This window comes from Trichechus manatus, unplaced genomic scaffold (genome assembly GCF_000243295.1).
Source record: "Trichechus manatus latirostris isolate Lorelei unplaced genomic scaffold, TriManLat1.0 scaffold00028, whole genome shotgun sequence".
Classification (NCBI taxonomy): Eukaryota; Metazoa; Chordata; class Mammalia; order Sirenia; family Trichechidae; genus Trichechus; species Trichechus manatus.
In genome coordinates, this window is record NW_004443964.1 from 18,916,496 (window position 1) to 18,934,084 (window position 17,589).

Here is a 17,589-nt window from a genome sequence, read left to right on the forward strand (position 1 = left end):
TCTCTGTCAGTTTTCTCACTCCGTTTGGTGCTTGGCTGAGCTCTTTATCTCTTCATTTGATGTTTTAGGGTTTCAGGATTGTTGTATTCTCTATTCGGCTTAGTTTTTCAGATCTTTGCTGTGGAGGGACAGGGTGGTGCTTCTGCCTAGAGCGGTATTTTGCCGGAACTCCCTAATGTAATATTTTTAATTATTGAATAAGTTTAACTATGTTGCTTGAATTCCCAGATTAGTTTTCTTTTCTACTGATCAAATTCTCTGAATGACTTTCATCACTACTGCAGACTAAGATTTCCTTTCTTTTTAAAAAGATCTTAGAAAAACCTGAGAGACTATGGAAATAAATTCCGAGATACAACATGAGAGAATCTCTGATAAAATGCGGATACATCTAAAGAGAAAAGTGACTATAAGGTCAACATATAGCAGGGAAAAATATAAGTGCAAAGAATGAGAATCTCAATCTGATATATTTTCTTATCACATTTACTACCCACCTTTGAAGGACTTCAAACCTGTTAGCAATCTATTCAGAAATACTTTTTTATCACCTGTAAGAAAAGGCACAGTTCAGGACAGAGAATGACTCACAAAGAGAATATAAGATTCAGACCTTCCTTTGTGTGACTGACCTTAGAAATCTATTCTCCTTCACCTTCAAACCATGATAAAGTTAAGCAACAAAGAAAGCTCCCATTATGGTATAGAAAGGGAGTCTAGTGCAGAGTCTAAGAGTTTGTGTTCAAATTCTTTCTCCACTACTTACTAGCTTAGTGGCCTTGGGCAAATTACCCTTTCTGCGCCTCAATTTTCTGCACTGTAAAATGGGGATAATGTGTCATTATTGTGTGTGGTGAGGAAAGTACCTGGCACATCATTAGGGTTATTTTTTAATAGATCTATGTATTTTCTGACATCCAAGGGAACTGTTGGTTTATATGTTTCAGAGTTGAAACTCACATACTCATCTTTTCCTTTTCTATTTTCAACTCCTCTCATGCCTTATTTCTATCACATTTCTATTACTTTACTTCTTTCCATCTTCCTTTACTTATTACTCCTACAGTCTGACCTATTTATAGTGTAAGGGGAACAGTAGGGATTTGCTTAGTCCTTGATGGCAAAGCTCCTGATTGAAGGTTTTGCTAATTCCCAAACTGGTCTAACAGTATAGAAAAATTTAATTTTCTAGCCGCTAGTCTAAGAGTTCCTTGTACTGAGAGATAGGCCATTGTTGAGAAGGTGCTTTTATAAGCTCGCTTTGGGTAGATGTTGAGTCTTTGTGTTTAAAGGAAGAAAAAATATTTGTAATAGAGAGGGGAGAGAAAGTTGACATCCTTTCAGAAATCAAGGCATATAGAGGGAGGAGTTTTCAGGGTTTATCACTGTGAGGGGTAAGGGTCAGGAGAAGGTAATACCCAGTGGAAATATATGGAAAAGGAGAAAACAGGAATTTCTCATGAGGACTGTTGACTGAGAGATATCAGATGTAAATCCCTTTCTTTCCACTCCCTTGCAAAAATAACCAGTAGCATCTTTATTCCTCTACAATGATTTTGTGGAAGAGGATTCTTTTGGGGGGTGCAGAATGATAGAGAGCAAGCAATAGACTGTTCATATGGAAATAAGAGTTGGAGGATGGGTGCAGGTAACATCTGAACATGTGTTACTTTAAAATATAAATTTCAAGAGTAGACCCATACAACTAAACCCCCCCGGAGGTCACAATAACACATATGCAGCTCACCATCAATTGGCAGTAATTTCTGCATTTCTAGGCATTCCTTATCATTGACTTCTATCCCCATGTCTCCAAGAACATTTTTCAGATCACTGACATCAATTTTCTCTCCTTTGAAAAGACAGTGTTTATAGGTGAGAACTCAGAAATTAATAACTCAATATTTTGAAGAGATTCATAAGAACATGTTATTAACCTATATTAGATATGATGATATATATTTGTTTATACTTAAAATAGCTTATATAGCAACACTACCAATTTGGGGTTAAAGAGCAAAGGCAAAATGAAACATGTGCAAATACAGTGGGTTAATAGAGAAGTCAGAGCCCTGGTGGCGTAGTGGTTAAGAGCTTGACTGCTAAACAAAAGTCAGCAGTTCAAATCCACCAGCCACTCCTTGGAAACTCTATGGGGCAGTTCTACTCTGTCCTATAGGGTCACTATGAGTCGGAATTGACTTGACGGCACCTAACAACAACAACAACAATTACAGAAGTCAAAGCAAATCTTGTTCCTATGATATTACCATAAAGAAAGCTCTCCTAATGTTGGGGATAATGTGCAGAATGAAATTTAGTTACCAAATTGGATAATGAATTGGTAATAGAAGTCATTCCAGCAGGAGATATTACACTGATTTATGTAATCACAAAGATCACATTATCTTGAGCTTTCCAGAACTTTACCTTGTTTATTAATGCACTCACCTGAAATCTAGCTGTTCAGGTGTAGGCAAAAAGACACATACAAGTGAAAAAGTATCTCTACAGTACATAGGACTTGTTCTTAAGACTAAGTCTTGTGTTTTATTTTTAAAGCATACATAATCCAAGGTCAAATGGATTTTATCACGCAGAAATATTTTACAATAGCCGGGAAAAATTAATATCAATGATAGGCTACTGGGAAAAGAGCATCTAAAATATATTTTACTGTAAAGCGTTAGGGTTCTAGTGTTATAGAAACTCACCTGTAAAATCTTTCATTCTCGCTATTATGTTCTTCAGATCAATCTTCCCTTCAACTGCAAAACACAGAGCAGGCACAGACCAACAGTGAGACTTCTGCTTTGCCCACCTATGATACCTGCTCCCAACTAGAATGTTGATTTCACCTTGAATTTTGGCTCCAGAGTGTTACTAAAAATTTTTACAATAAATATTTATTTAGATATAACAATAAATTCTTTTAAGTTCTTTCCTCCACAATGCTTCTTGCATCCCACTACTTCCTCTTGCATTCATTTTTCTTTTTGTTAGAATATATCTTCTATTAATCCATTTAGAGAGGTCTGTAGCTAATAAAGTGTGTTCTTGTATGTCTGCGAATGTCTATTTTACTCCTATTTTTGAATACCATGTTAGCTGTGTGTTCAAGGTTATTTTTCTCTAGCACTTTGAAGTTAGTATTATTCCATTTCTTCCTGAATCCAATGTTGTTAATGTAAATCAGACTGTTTGATTATTTTGTGGGTAGTCTGTTTATTCTTTTATTAAGTATTTATAATTTTCTGTGTCCTTGATGTTATGAAATTTTACAAGAATGTTTTTAAGCATAGGCTGAAAAAGAATTCATCCTGCTTTGCACTCAGTGGGCCCTTTCAATCCAGGATGAATGAAAAGAAATGAGAATATGTAGGTAATTCTAAAGGAAAACTGATTGTATAAAATGAAAATAATAAGTTGGGAAGAGAATAAATAGAGTTAAAATATTGTAAGAATCTTGTTTTGTCTTGGATGATGGTAAAAGTTCAGTATAACATTGGACTATGATAAATTAAGGATGCATTTTGTAATTTCTAGGGTAAGCTCTAAAAGTTCCAAACTAACAGAGAAAAACAGTTAAAAGTAATCACTCCAAAAGGAAGGTAAGAATAAAAATAAGCAGAATACTGAACAGGTGCATAAATAGAGAAACTGAGTAACATAGATTTAAAAACAAATGTCAGTAATTCCATAATTACTACTAATAATGAATAATATAAATGATAGATTAATATTGCTAACATTTTGTTTAGGGTTTTTACATCTATATTCATGAGAGGTATTAGCCCACGATTTTCCTTTTCTTGTGTTGTCTTTCTCAAGTTTTGTTATCAAGATTATGCTAGTCTCATAAATAAACTGGGAAATGTTTTTGTTTTTCTGTTCTTTGAACAATTGAGGGGGGAAAGAGAAAAACCCAAACCTGTTGCTGTTGAATTGATTCCCATTCATTGTGACCCTGTAGGACAGAGTGGAACTGCTCCATAGGGTTTCCAAGGAGCAGCTGGTGGATTTGAACTGCTGACTTCTTGTTTAGCAGAAATAGCTCTTAACCACTGCACCACCAGAGCCCCCAGTTGAATAAGATGGGCATTATTTCTTACTTAAATGCTAGGTAAAATTCACCAAGGAAATGATCTAGGACTCTAAAACTTAAGAATTTAAAATATCTGAATATAAGGAGTCAGAGAGGTTGAAAGTAAAAGGATGAACAGAGATATACCATGAAAACACTAACCAAAAGTAAAGTAGTATTGTTACAGTAACATCAAACCAAATAGGCTTTAAGAAAACAGCACTTCTAGAGATAATGAAAGGATGTTTATTGGGAAGATGCAATAATTCTAAATTTGTATACACCTAATAACATGGCCTCAAAATATATAAAGAAAAACTTCAAAATTACAATGAGAAACAGACAAATTCAAAATGATAGTGGAAAATTTTAATACATCCTATGATGATGGATCAGAAAACTTAATACTGTTAAGATGGCAATATCCCCTAAATTGATCTGTAAATTCAACACGATTCCTTATCAAAATCCTATCTGGCATTTTTGCAGAAATTGAAATTCCTTGGCTGTCCTCTTTAGACATTTATGGCTTTAGGCTGATCCCCTTTTATTGTTTGATTGATGTCAAATTTCCTTTGTTGATTTTTAACTTTTTTGTTTTTGACGTTGTTTACTTTGATAGGTACTGAAGGAAGGAAAAACTAGACAGATTTTTTTTTCGTCATTTTAAACTGGAGTACAAGTTTAGATAGCATTAGAATGAATAGTTCCTTAAAAAAAAAAAAAAAAAAAGAATAGTTCCTTTAAGATTTGAAAGAACTTACTCATAAAACTACCTGGGCCTATCATCTTTTGTTAGAGTAATAGGTGGTGGTAGAGAGTTGATAGGTATAATTATTTAATAGTTTTTTTCTAACTCTCATTATTGGTCTATTCATATTTTTCACACTTTCTTGAATCAATATTGGAAATTTATTTTTTTCCCCCGGAAAAGTTTCCATTTTATTAATATATTTAAAACATCAATCTCATTGTTATACATGATACCTTATTGAAATAGTAAGATCATGCTCACTCTCTGTAATTATATCCCTTTTTAAAACTCCCAATGTGTTTCTCTTTATCCCCTTTTAAACTTGCTGTTTATTTCAGAACAGCTGAAGCACACATACTGAAAACAATCATTAGTCAATTTTAATCTTTCATTATCATGGGCAATTCTCTTTTTCTCTCTTATTGTTTTCTGTTTCTTTTAAATCTCATTCTATCTTACTTGTCCATCTTCATTCTTTGACCTGAGAATGGTCTCCTAGCACTTTCACCAATTGTCATTATTTACAGTGGAAGATATTGCTGTTCTTGGATTAATAAAGAGACAGAATTTACTTTCACTTGAGACCTGAATTCTGCTATTGGCTTTTCAAAATACCTTACTGATACCAAATAAGTACTATCATTGGTCTATGAATGCTCTCAATCCCAACCTGTCCTAAAGGGCATACATTTTTATCTATGGTGCTTACCATCAACTGGTAGGTTTTGCGAAAAATCTTCGAGTTCTTTACGTGAGAGTTCAATCCCCATAGTTTCCAGAAATGTGTCCAGGTTACTCTCATCAACTTTTCCTCCTTAAGAGAGACAAAGTGTCATGAAAAAAATAAGACAACAAGATTGAAAAAATCCTTATTAATTCATGTGTGTTATGATTATCACTTTTATTGTAAAGACATAAGGTCCAGTAAGACCTATTCAAGAATATAATAAGGTTCAACATCAGAACTAGAATCTCATCCTCTGACTACATCTTTTGTTCATATCTACACAGCTGGGTAATTTTCCAAGGAATTATGGCATAATATATCGAACATATCCTTAAATATTGGGAATATATACATAAGGGGTTTTCAATTTAATAAAAAAGAACTAGTATAAATGAAAAATTGGAGAATTTCTCAGATTTATGTGTTTTGTCATCATACTTCTCACTCACTTTTAAGAGTCTTCACACCATCCAGCAGCCTTTTTTGATACACCTTGCCTTCAGCTGTAAGACAAGGCATAATTCAGGTCAGAGAAAAACAATTTGGAGATTCACCTGAACAATAAAAATCTTCCCCTAATCTAATAATTTCAAAAATATAGACTTTTTAAATGATTTGCTCTGAAATTTACCTAATTTGCATTCAAATAACAACAAGAGGTTTGTTTGGAGAAAGACTTTAATGAAGCAAATATGCTCATTGTTGCACAAAAGGCAATGATTTTTTATTAGCTTAAAACTTATGAAACATATATCCCATCTGATTTATTTTTATCTCCGACTTTCCCCTCACTCCTTACACCTTTTAGTCTTCCAATTTTACAGCTTCCTACTTATTCTCAGGCATTTTAGTGGAATCAAAGACAACAGTACACATTTCTTAGCCTTATTGGCAGGAATGATAACTGAAATAGTTATTGATTAGCAAAGTAAAAATTAAATGACCCAGATAGTTCTTTAGCAAAAATTGAGGAGCCCTCGTGGCATAGAGGTTAAGTGTTCAGCTGCTAACCAAAACACTGGCAGTTCAAATACACCAGCCGCTCCTTGGAAACCCTATGGGGGCAGTTCTACTCTGCCCTATAAGATTGCTATGCGTTGGAATTGACTCGATGGCAATGAGTTTTAATTTAAAAAATGATTAAAAAAAAACCTGATAACAATTTGGTATCATTTTAGAAGAAAATCTCACAGTCAAGCACTTTAAAGCCCCTGAAGGATACATACATATTTTAAATTCTTACCATCTACTGGAAGAGCTTTTACTAAATCGAAGTAGTCGTTATCTGTGACCTCCATTTTCATATCTCTCAGAATATTTTCTAGGTCACTAACATCTATTTGCTCTCCTAGAGAAAAGACAGAAATGGTTACCTATCCTAATAATTATATCTACCAATAGTTTTAGTACCTAAATTTTGAGTTTTCCTCTGTCTTGTGCAGACTTAGCACCTCTGTTTATTGCTCAACCATAGGTAATTCAAAGCAATTAGATAAAAATGTGTAATTAACAAAAGGCTACACTGCTAAAATTAATGAGGAAAGGAAGAAATAGTAGAAAATATCACTAAAACATAGTTTAAATAATTAAATAATTTCTTACAAGCACATACTTGTACACCAATGTTCATTACAGCACTATTCACAATGGCCAAAAGGTGGAAATAGACTAAACGTCCATCAACAGATGAATGGATAAACAAAATGTGGTACAAACATGCAAGGGAATACTACTCAGCCATAAAGAGAAATGAAGTTCTGATACATACTACAACATGGGTGAATACTGAAAACATTATGCTGAGTGAAATAAGTCAGTCACAAAAGGACAAATATTGTATAACACCACTTAAATGAAATATCTAGAATATGCAAGTGTATAGAGACCAAAGTTTATTAGTGGTTACCAGTGGTGGGTGGGAGGTAGGGGGAAAGGAAGACACAATATTTAAGGGACACTAAGCTTCTGTTAAGGGTGATGAGAAAATCTGGGAACAGTTAAGGATGATGGTTGAATAACATAATGAATGTAATTAATGTCACTGAGTTGTACATGTGAAGATTGTTGAAATGACAAATGTTTTGTTACCTATTATTTACCACAATAATAATATAAAAAACAAGAAATTTCTCACTTACCTAAAACAGCATCCAATTCTTCCATCAACTTATTTAGTTTGACTTTCCCTCTACCTATAAGACAAGGCAAAATTCAGACACCAATAACGCCAAACTCAGAAAAAAATATAAAGTACTTAAATTATGAAGTAGAGCCTAGCCAAAGACTATTCACTATATCGTGTCCTTTTAAAATTTTTAATTCTTGGACTTTAAAGAATAGTCCCATTATATGCTATCCAGATTGCTTGAACAGTGAAGTCTATTTTAGGTAAAATGTTTTCCCAAAAATGTTCTACGTTCCACCTTGGTGAGTAGTGTCTGGGGTCTTAAAAGCCTGTGAGCAGCCATCTAAGATACTCCATTGGTCTCACCCCTTCGGGAGCAAGGGACAATGAAGAAAACAAGATACAAGGAAAAGATTAGTCCAAAGGACTAATAGACTACAACTACCATGACCTCGACCAGACTGAGTCCAGTACAGCTAGATGGTGCCCAGCTACCACCACTGACTGCTCTGACCCAGATCACAACAGAGGGTCTCGAACAGAGCTGGAGAAAAATGTAGAACAAAATTCTAACTCACAAAAAAGACCAGACTTATTGGCCTGACAGACTGCAGAAACCCCGAGAGTATGGACCCCAGATACCCTTTTAGCTCAGTAACGAAGTAACTCCTGAGGTTCACTGTTGAGCCAAAGATTAGACAGCCCCCTGAAACAAAACGAGACTAATGGGGCACAACAGTCCAGGGACAAGAACTAGAAGGCAGGAAGGGACAGAAAAGTTGGTAATAGGGAACCCAAGGTTGAGAAGGGACAGTGTTGACATGTCGTGGGGTTGTTAACCATTGTCATAAAACAATACATGTACCATTTAATGAGAAACTATTTGTTCTGTAAACCTTCATCTGAAGTACAATAAAAAAAATTAAAGAAGAGTTTTCTCAAGGCTTTTGGATTCATTCTGTTTCTAACTTCATATTTCTCTTGGAAAGGCTGATAACACATGACTGGTACAGATTTAAAGTAATTGTTAGTGATATTATGTTAGTTTCTATCATGAAGAAAGACAAATTCCAGAGAAAGGAGCGAAGAAGAGCACAGTGTGTGGTGAAATAAAGCTATTAAATGTTGCTTGAGGGAAAATGCCATGTAGGGGGTAGAAAGATGAGTCAAAAGGGCTAGCTGAAGTCAGAGTAGTGACCCGCAACGGTAAACAGTTTGGACTCTGACTTTGGATGCCTGGGTTAAGTTCTGACCCTACTACTTGGTAGTTGTGTAACTTGGATAAGTTATTTAACTTCTCTAACCCACATTTCTCATCTATAAAATGGGGATAATAGGGATAAAACTTCAAGCTAATATGCCAGGTAAGTTAGCACCACGCCTGGCATATAGTAATACATAATATATATAAGCCGTTTTTAAGCTACAAGGAGTAATTGAAGCTTATATTGAAATTGAAGGTTTTAAGTTGAAGAATAATAAGATCAGATTCTCACTTTAGCTAAATCATCTTGGCTCCTTTGTGAAGCATGAATTTAAGGCAACAATATAGTTGACAGATTATATTATAGGAGGTTACTACAGTAATCTATAGTAACATATAAGCATATGTCTCATATGCATGTGAAAGCTGGACAGCTGGACAATGAATAAGGAAGATTAAAGAAGAATTGATGCCTTTGAATTGTGGTGTTGGCTAAGAATATTGAATATACCATGGACTACCAAAAGAATGAACAAATCTGTTTTGGAAGAAGTACAACCAGAATGCTCCTTAGAAGCAAGGATGGTGAGACTATGTCTCATATACTTTGGACATGTTATCAGGAGGGATCAGTCCCTGGCGAAGGACATCATGCTTCGTAAAGCAGAGGGTCAGTGAAAAAGAGGAAGAGTCTCAACGAGATGGACTGACACAGTGGCTACAACAATGGGCTCAAGCACAACTATTGTGAGGATGGTGCAGGATGGGGCAGTGTTTTGTTCTGTTGTACACAGGGTTGCTATGAGTCAGAACTGACTTGATGGCACCTAACAACAACATAGTAATCTAAGCCAGGGATGATGAGGAACTGAATTAAGGGTAGCATAGCAAAGATAGACAGAGATAGAGTTCGGATATATATATATTTTTTATTGTGTTTTAGGTGAAAGTTTACAGAACAAATTAGTTTCTCATTCAAAAATTTATACCAAATTGTTTTGTGACACTGGTTGCCATCCCTGCATCGCGGCAGCACGCTATCCCTTCCCTTTCCGCCGCAGGTTCCTGTGTCCATTCCTGCAGTTTTCCGGACCCTTCCTGCCTTCTTGTCTTTGCTTTTGGGCAGGTGTTGCCCATTTGGTCTCGTATGCTTGATTCAACTAAGAAGCATGTTCCTCACATGTGTTATAGTTTGGTTTATACACCTGTGTAATCTTTGGCTGAAGGGTGAACTTCAGGAGAGATTTCAGTTCTGAGTTAAAACGGTGTGCGGGGGCTGTAGTCTCAGGGTTCCTCCAGTCTCTATCAGATCAGTAAGTCTGGTCTTTTTTTGTGTATTTGAATTTTGTTCTACATTTTTCTCCTACTCTGCCCGGGACCCTCTATTGCGATATCCCTGTCAGAGTGGGTGGTGGTGGTAGCCGGGCACCATCTAGTTGTTCTGAGCTGAGGCTGGTGGAGGCTATGATACTTGTGGTCCATTAGTCCTTTGAACTAACATTTCCCCTGTATCTTTGGTTTTCTTCATTCTCCTTTGCTTTGGATGGGATGGGACCAGTAGATGTTTTTTAGATAGCTGCTTGCAAGCTTTTAAGACCCCAGTCACCACTCACCAAAGTTGGATGTAGAACATTTTCTTTATGAACTGCCAATTGAGCTAGATGTCCCCCAAGACTACAGTCCCCAGCCCTCAGCCCAGTAACTTGGTCCCTCAGGGTGTTTGGATGTGTTTATGAGATTTCTATGACTTTGCCTTGGTCACATTGTGCTGACTTCCCCTATAATGTGTACTGTCTCTTCACCAAAGTTACCACTTATCTACTATCTAGTTAGTGATTTCCCTTCCCTATCCCTCCCCTCCCTCGTAACCATCAAAGATTGTTTCTTTCTGTGTGTAAACCTTTTCTTGAGCTTTTATAATAGTGGTCTCATACAATATTTGTTCTTTTGTGATTGAATTATTTCACTCAGCATAATGTCCTCCAGATTCATCCATGTTGTGAGATGTTTTGCAGATTCATCATTGTTCTTTATCATTGTGTAGTATTCCATTGTGTGTATGTACCATACTTTATCCATTCATCTGTTGGTGGGCACTTAGGTTGTTTTCATCTTTTTGCTATTGTGAATAGTGCTGCCATGAACATGGGTGCGTATATGTCTATTCGTGCGACAGCTCTTATTTCTCTAGGATATATTCCTAGAAGTGGGATTGCTGGATCGTATTGTATTTCTATTTCTAGCTTTTTAAGGAAGCACCATATCTCATTTTTCAAAGTCGTTGTGTCATTTTACATTCCCACCAGCAGTGCATAAGAGTTCCAATCACCCAGCAACCTCTCCAACATTTGTTATTTTGTTTTTTTGATTTGTGCCAGTAATGTCAGCGTGAGATGGTACCTCACTGTAGTTTTGATTTGCATTTCTCTAATGGCTAATGATCACGAGCATTTCCTCAGGTGTTTGTTAGCCTAGCTGCTTGAATGTCTTCTTTGATGAAGTGTCTGTTCATGTCCTTTGATCATTTTTCAGTTGGATTATTTGTCTTTTTGTTGTTGAAGTGTTGAAGTTTTCTATATATTTTAGAGATTAACCCGTTGTTGGACGTGCTGTAGCCAAAATTTTTTCCCCAGTCTGTAGGTTCTCTTTTTACTATTTTGGAGAAATCTTTTGATGAGCATAAGTGTTTAATTTTTAGGAGGTTCCACTCATCCAGTTTATCTTCTGCTGTTTGTGCATTTTTGGTTATGGTTGGTACACTATTTATACTATGTATTAGGGCCCCTATGGTTGTCCCTACTTTTTCTTCCATTATCTTTATAGTTGTAGCTTTTATATTTAGGTCTTTGATCCATTTTGAGTTAGTTTTTATGTATGGTGTAAGGTATGGATCCTGTTTCATTTTTTCCACAGATATCCGGTTTTGCCACAACCATTTGTTAAAGAGACTGTCTTTTTCTCATTTAATGGACTTTGGCCCTTTGTCGAAGATAAGCTGTCCACAGGTGGATGGATTTACGTCTGAGTTCTCAATTCTGTCCCATTAGACTATGTGTCTGTCATTGTATCAGTACCAGGCTGTTTTTACTACTGCGGCTGTGTAGTAGATTCTGAGATTAGGAACTGTGAGGCCTCCTACTTTGATGTTCTTCTTCAGTAATGCTTTACTTATTCATAGCCTCTTTCCTTTCCATATGAAGTTTGTAACTAGTTTTTCCATCTTGTTAAAGAATGCTGTTGGAATTTGGATTGGGATTGCACTGTATCTATAGATCACGTTGGGTAGTATCGACCTTTTCACAATGTTAAGTCTTCCTTCCTATCCATGAACATGGTACGTTTTTCCATTTATATAGGTCTTTTTGGTTTCTTGCAGTAGTGTTTTGTAGTTTTCTTTGTATAAGTCTTTTACATCCTTGGTTAGATTTATTGCTAAGTATTTTATTTTTGGGGGGCTATTGTAAGTGATATTTTTTTCCTGATTTCCTTTTGGAAGCTCTCTTTGTTGGTGCAGAGGAATCTGACTGATTTTTGTATGCTGATCTTGTACACTACTTTGCTGAATCTTATTAGTTACAGTAGTTTTCTTGTGGAGTCTATGGGATTTTCTATGTATAGGATCACATTATCTGCAAATAGGGATAGTTTTACTTCTTCCTTGCCAATTTGAATGCCCTTTATTTCCTTTTCTTGCCTAATTGCTCTAGCTAGGACTGCCAGTACAATGTAGAATAGGAATGGTAATATAGGGCATCCTTGTCGAGTTCCCATTATCAATGGGAATATTTTCAGTCTTTCTCCATTGAGAATAATGTTAGCTGTTGGTTTTGTGTAGATGCCCTTTATTATACTGAGTAATTTCCTTTCTCTTCCTATTTTGCTGAGAGTTTTTTATCAGGAATGGGCGTTGGATTTTATCAAATGCCTTTTCTGCATCAATTGAGATGATCACGCGGTTCTTTTATTTATGTGGTGGACTGCATTGGTTCATTTTCTAATGTTGAACCATTCTTGCATACCTGGTATGAATCCCACTTGGTCATGATGTATTATTATTTTTAATATGTTGTTGAATTCTATTGGCTAGAATTTTGTTGAGATTTTTGCATCTATATTCATGAGGGATATTGGTCTGTAATTTTCTTTTTTGGTGGTGTCTTTGCCTAGCTTTGGTATCAGGGTTATGCTGGCTTTACAGAATGAGAAGAATTCCTTACTTTCCTATGCTCTGAAACATTTTGTAGTATTGACATGAGCTCTTCTCTGAATGTTTGGCATAATTCTCCAGTGAATACATCCGGGCCAGGGCTTTTTTTAGTTAGGATTTTTTTATTTCCTCATCAATTTCTTCTTTTGTTATGGGTTTGTTCAGACTTTCTACTTCAGTTTGTGTTAGTTTAGGTAGGTAGTGTGTTTCTAGAAATTTGTCCATTTACTCTAGGTTTTCAAATTTGTTGCAGTACAATTTTTCATAGTATTCTGTTATGACCTTTTTATTTCAGTTGGTTCTGTTGTAAAATAGTTCACTTTTTATATATGAAAAAAACTAAGTGAAGATATCTCAACAGATATTTGTTGGTGTAGGAGAAGATCTCTTAAGTGACCTCCATTTAGCTACCTTGCTGGTCTGAGCTTCATTCTCCATAGAACATTCAGACTGATGCTAATGGAATACCAAACTTTCACAGCTAGCAAGCTACACTTTTAGCAAGCAAGTGCATTTATGTTCTTATTGACTGGTTGAATTGTTGTGTTTGTCCTCAGACACGTTTATAAGTGTATTTATAATTACATTTGTGATAACTTAATCATTATATAAACTGATGAACTATAAATGGAAAATAGAGTATTTCCTACAAAAACAAATTTGAATGATGAGGAAGTTTTGGTAAAGGTAAATTGCTAAAGAGTTCCACTGAATTTGGTGGGGATGAGACAACTATAAAAATATTCAAGAAGTAATTAAAATCTAGGTGGATTTTGACTGAAATCTCTGCTCAACTTTTTAGACTGCACTTTGCTCTGCTTTTTGACACTCTGACTTCAGCTCATCTTCAAAAAGATGAAATTAGCAGCATAGATGATAAATGGATATGTTAATGCAAGAAAATCTCCAAAGAGCATCCCTATATTAAATGAAATGGCCTTGGCCTATCTTTTTTTCATTAAAGTAATATATTTAAAGTATGTATATATCATTTTAACGATTCTTTACTTTAACCGGATTTTTAGATTATCTGACCAACTACTTGTTAGATAAAAAGTCTTCAGTGTATTGGACTAAAACTCATAGGATAAGTCTAGATTTAAGATTAAAAATTTGAAATTTCAAACATATAGGGGTAAGTCCAGGCAGACTGTGACGGTGGAAAGAATAGGCTGAGAACAGAACTATTATATTACTGTAATTTAAGGTAGTGTTTTTCTCAAATTTTTATTATAAGCCACACTAAGAACTCTGTGTACACACACAAACACACACACACACAATTGACCATAAGGTTTCATGAAACAATATCTAGTCTTACTGTATGACAAATGTTCTGATATCTTCTATTCTATTCTATCCTAATCCATTCAATTTCATTAAAAAATATGGGTTGGTCTCATTCCCTTAACCCATTGATTTAAGGGAAGGAATAGAAGCCCATAAAATAAATGTGCTTAGGAAAGACAGATAAGAAGATAATTCTGGAGAGTATGAATTTATGGCAGTTGAGAATATAGAGAGTTGCAATAAAAGAAAGAAATTAACATTATTAGAGGCATCAGAAAGCCTACGAAAGAGATGAGGGGTGTCCATTAGATTTGCCTATTAGGATGTCACTGGTCAGCTAAGTGAGAGCATCTTTTAATAGCGTGGTGAATGTGGGAGACAGAGACTTTGGGAGAAATAATTTTGAAGTGAATCCCCTTCATTGTAAACTGTCTCTTTCCATTTTGAGTACTTCTTCCTGATCATTCTTTGGCTTAACAAAGTCTTGGCTTCATTTTCTGCAATGCTTGGTAGCCAGAGAGGAAATCAGACATTAGATTCATGGAAATAAAGATAATGGAATTTATTTTTACTTTAAGACTGAGCTCTTCTCTAAGCTTTTGAAAAATATTTGACATTTAGACAGTCTTGTTTGAGAAACTCTCATTTTCAAGTCTATAATACTAAGTACCTCTTAAAAATTACAGAGGTGATTATAGTGCTCACCATCATCTGGCAGTCTTTTTGTCAGATCCATGAATTCTTTTTCTGTGACCTTGACCCCCATGTTTTCTAAAAATGTATCCAGTTTATCGACATCAACATTCCCTTCTAAGAGACACGAAAGGAATATGAGAAAAACTGAATGATTCTAAAACTGGACAGCATACTCATAGTAGTGCTTTATTCTTTATTGAGCAGGTGTTTCTATTACAATAAAAAACAATTCATTCATTTCTTAGTATCATTGTTAAGATTTTTAAGACAAACACCAAAACTCTAGTCTTGTCTAGAGAAAGGCAATAGGAGAATTAGAACCTGTTGATTCAAATCTTATGTTGGGAACAAGCCTACAGAGAAAAATATTCTTAAAAAGGGTTGAAAAGCTAGAGCTAGAGATGGCCCAAAACAGGATTTATTTTTGTTGCCTGTACTTTCAAATTATTTGTCTCTGCTTTTGACTGGAATTCTTATCTACAGCCTTCATACTTCACCTTTTACTTTTTATTTTCAGGTTATTGTTCCTTTGAGGCAGAGTTAGGAAAAATCCAAAAAAGGCTAAAACTTTCTGCAGTACAGGAAACGATTAGGTAAAATGCAGACGTACTGAAGGAAGCATAAACAAGGACTCAATTATGTAGTAAAAGAGAGAGAATTCATGTTTTAACAGTACAAATAAGGGTCTCATAGTAAGCCTTTTCATTGTGCTTCTTACTCACGTTTGAGAGATTTTATGCCTTTCATCAACCTTTTCTGATGCACTTTTTCATCATCTATAAAATATGGGACATTATGAAAATCAATTCAGAAAGATCTTAAACTTTTAATTTCAGAAAAGATTTAAAAATCTTTGCCTTAGGAAGACTTCCAATGCAAACAGATAACAGACATACAAAAATGTTCACTCTCAGTGGTACATCAATGAAAAGCAAAACATAACAATGAGACGTCACCACCCCCACAGACACCCCATACTGAGAAAATAAAATTTTCATATGCTGTTGATGGGAGTTCAAATTACAATAACTTTTCTGGAAGGAAATTTGGCAAAATAGATAACATCTTCTATCTTGCAACTCTACTTAAAGGAATTTAATCTCAGGGCATTTAAGGATGTTTGCAAAGATTTATCTGCAAGATTTCCAAATAAAAAAGTACGTATACTCATAGACAAAGATCTAGAAATAAAAATTTCAAGTTTTTGACAGTAGTTATCACTTGAAGTGGGAATAGAGATAGTTTCATTTTTGCTTATCTACATTGTCAAGATTTTCTATGATGACTATACACATTATGTTGTGAACAGATAAGTTATAAATTTATATACACATAAGTATGCTATCTATATCTATCTATCTGTCTGTCTATCTATCTATCTTCCTTCCTTTCTACCTACCTACGTATCTTTCATAAAAGCATTGGAAGGAAATGCACCACATTATTAATAATGGTTATCTTTGGGTTATGGAATTAAAACAATTTTTACTTTTTCTGATTTTTTTGTTTTATTTCATTTAATAATGAAGTTAAGAAATGTACAAAATTACCACTTTTTGATAAACTATATGTTCTATTCAGAAGAAACACACACAGCTACTTTATTTAGTATCTTTTTATCTTTTGTCTACTCCTGTTACTCTCCCTCCACCCTCTTCTTTCCTGTTCCTTTTATTTTTAATTTTTTATCTATTTTTACAAATCCAGCTTATCAACAACTGGAGGGTTAAGAAATAAACTTTGCGCTTGATAGCAACTTACAGGTGAAAGGTTATAGATTTTTAAACCAAGGTCTAAATGATGGCACTTTTTTGGTATTAGCGTTAGATTTTTAGCAGTTTTTAACCATTTTAAGATTATTTTAGAATTTTCACATAGTTCCATAAAACCAGAGTTCCTAAAAGGTCCTGATGGTGTCCGTAAGTCTTACCATTAATTGGCAGTGTCTTCAGCAAGTTCATGCGTTCATTATGTGTGAGCTCAATCCCCAAGTTTTCCAAAACACTGTCAAGTTTACTGGTATCAACTTTCTCCCCTTTGAAAGAAAAACGGAATATTGACACATGGCTATTTTAGGTCATTATAATATTCTAAAATAATGAAAAATCTGGTCCATAAAATGCCATTTTCACTTTAATATTCTCGCATGTTCAAATAGTGTTTAAGGATGAATGAAGCAGAACTTATTCATTGATTCTTCATAAAAAGGGAGAGTGGTTTTCTAAGCATAGTGGCAAGATACCATAGCATTGAAGAAAATCAGATTACATAATCAGCCTGTAATTTAGGGTTATCTAATCTTTTTCTTTCTTTTTTTATATTTTATTGTACTTCAGGTGAAGGCTTACAGAACAAATAGTTTCTCATGAAACAGTAGTACATATACTGTTTTATGACATTGGTTAACAACCCCACAACATATTAACCATCTAACTTCTCAACCTTTTTTTTTGGTGAAAATACACATAGCCAAAGATACACCGTTTCAAAAGTTTCTACATG

The 17,589-nt window shown here is 34.9% G+C and overlaps 1 protein-coding gene across 1 annotated transcript in view; it reads right to left on the bottom strand.

Annotated features, from left to right (window-relative positions):
• The window catches only part of LOC101342993 (uncharacterized), a 512,538-nt gene that overhangs the window by 55,756 nt on the left and 439,193 nt on the right, over positions 1–17,589 (bottom strand). The window contains exons 146-155 of the mRNA XM_023729385.1: positions 17,018–17,122; positions 15,810–15,863; positions 15,097–15,201; positions 7,704–7,757; positions 6,809–6,913; positions 6,015–6,068; positions 5,548–5,652; positions 2,715–2,768; positions 1,748–1,852; positions 498–551 (exon numbers count right to left, since the gene is read on the bottom strand). Coding sequence (XP_023585153.1) covers positions 498–551; positions 1,748–1,852; positions 2,715–2,768; positions 5,548–5,652; positions 6,015–6,068; positions 6,809–6,913; positions 7,704–7,757; positions 15,097–15,201; positions 15,810–15,863; positions 17,018–17,122 — 795 coding nt within the window. The remainder of the gene's footprint in view (positions 1–497; positions 552–1,747; positions 1,853–2,714; positions 2,769–5,547; positions 5,653–6,014; positions 6,069–6,808; positions 6,914–7,703; positions 7,758–15,096; positions 15,202–15,809; positions 15,864–17,017; positions 17,123–17,589) is intronic.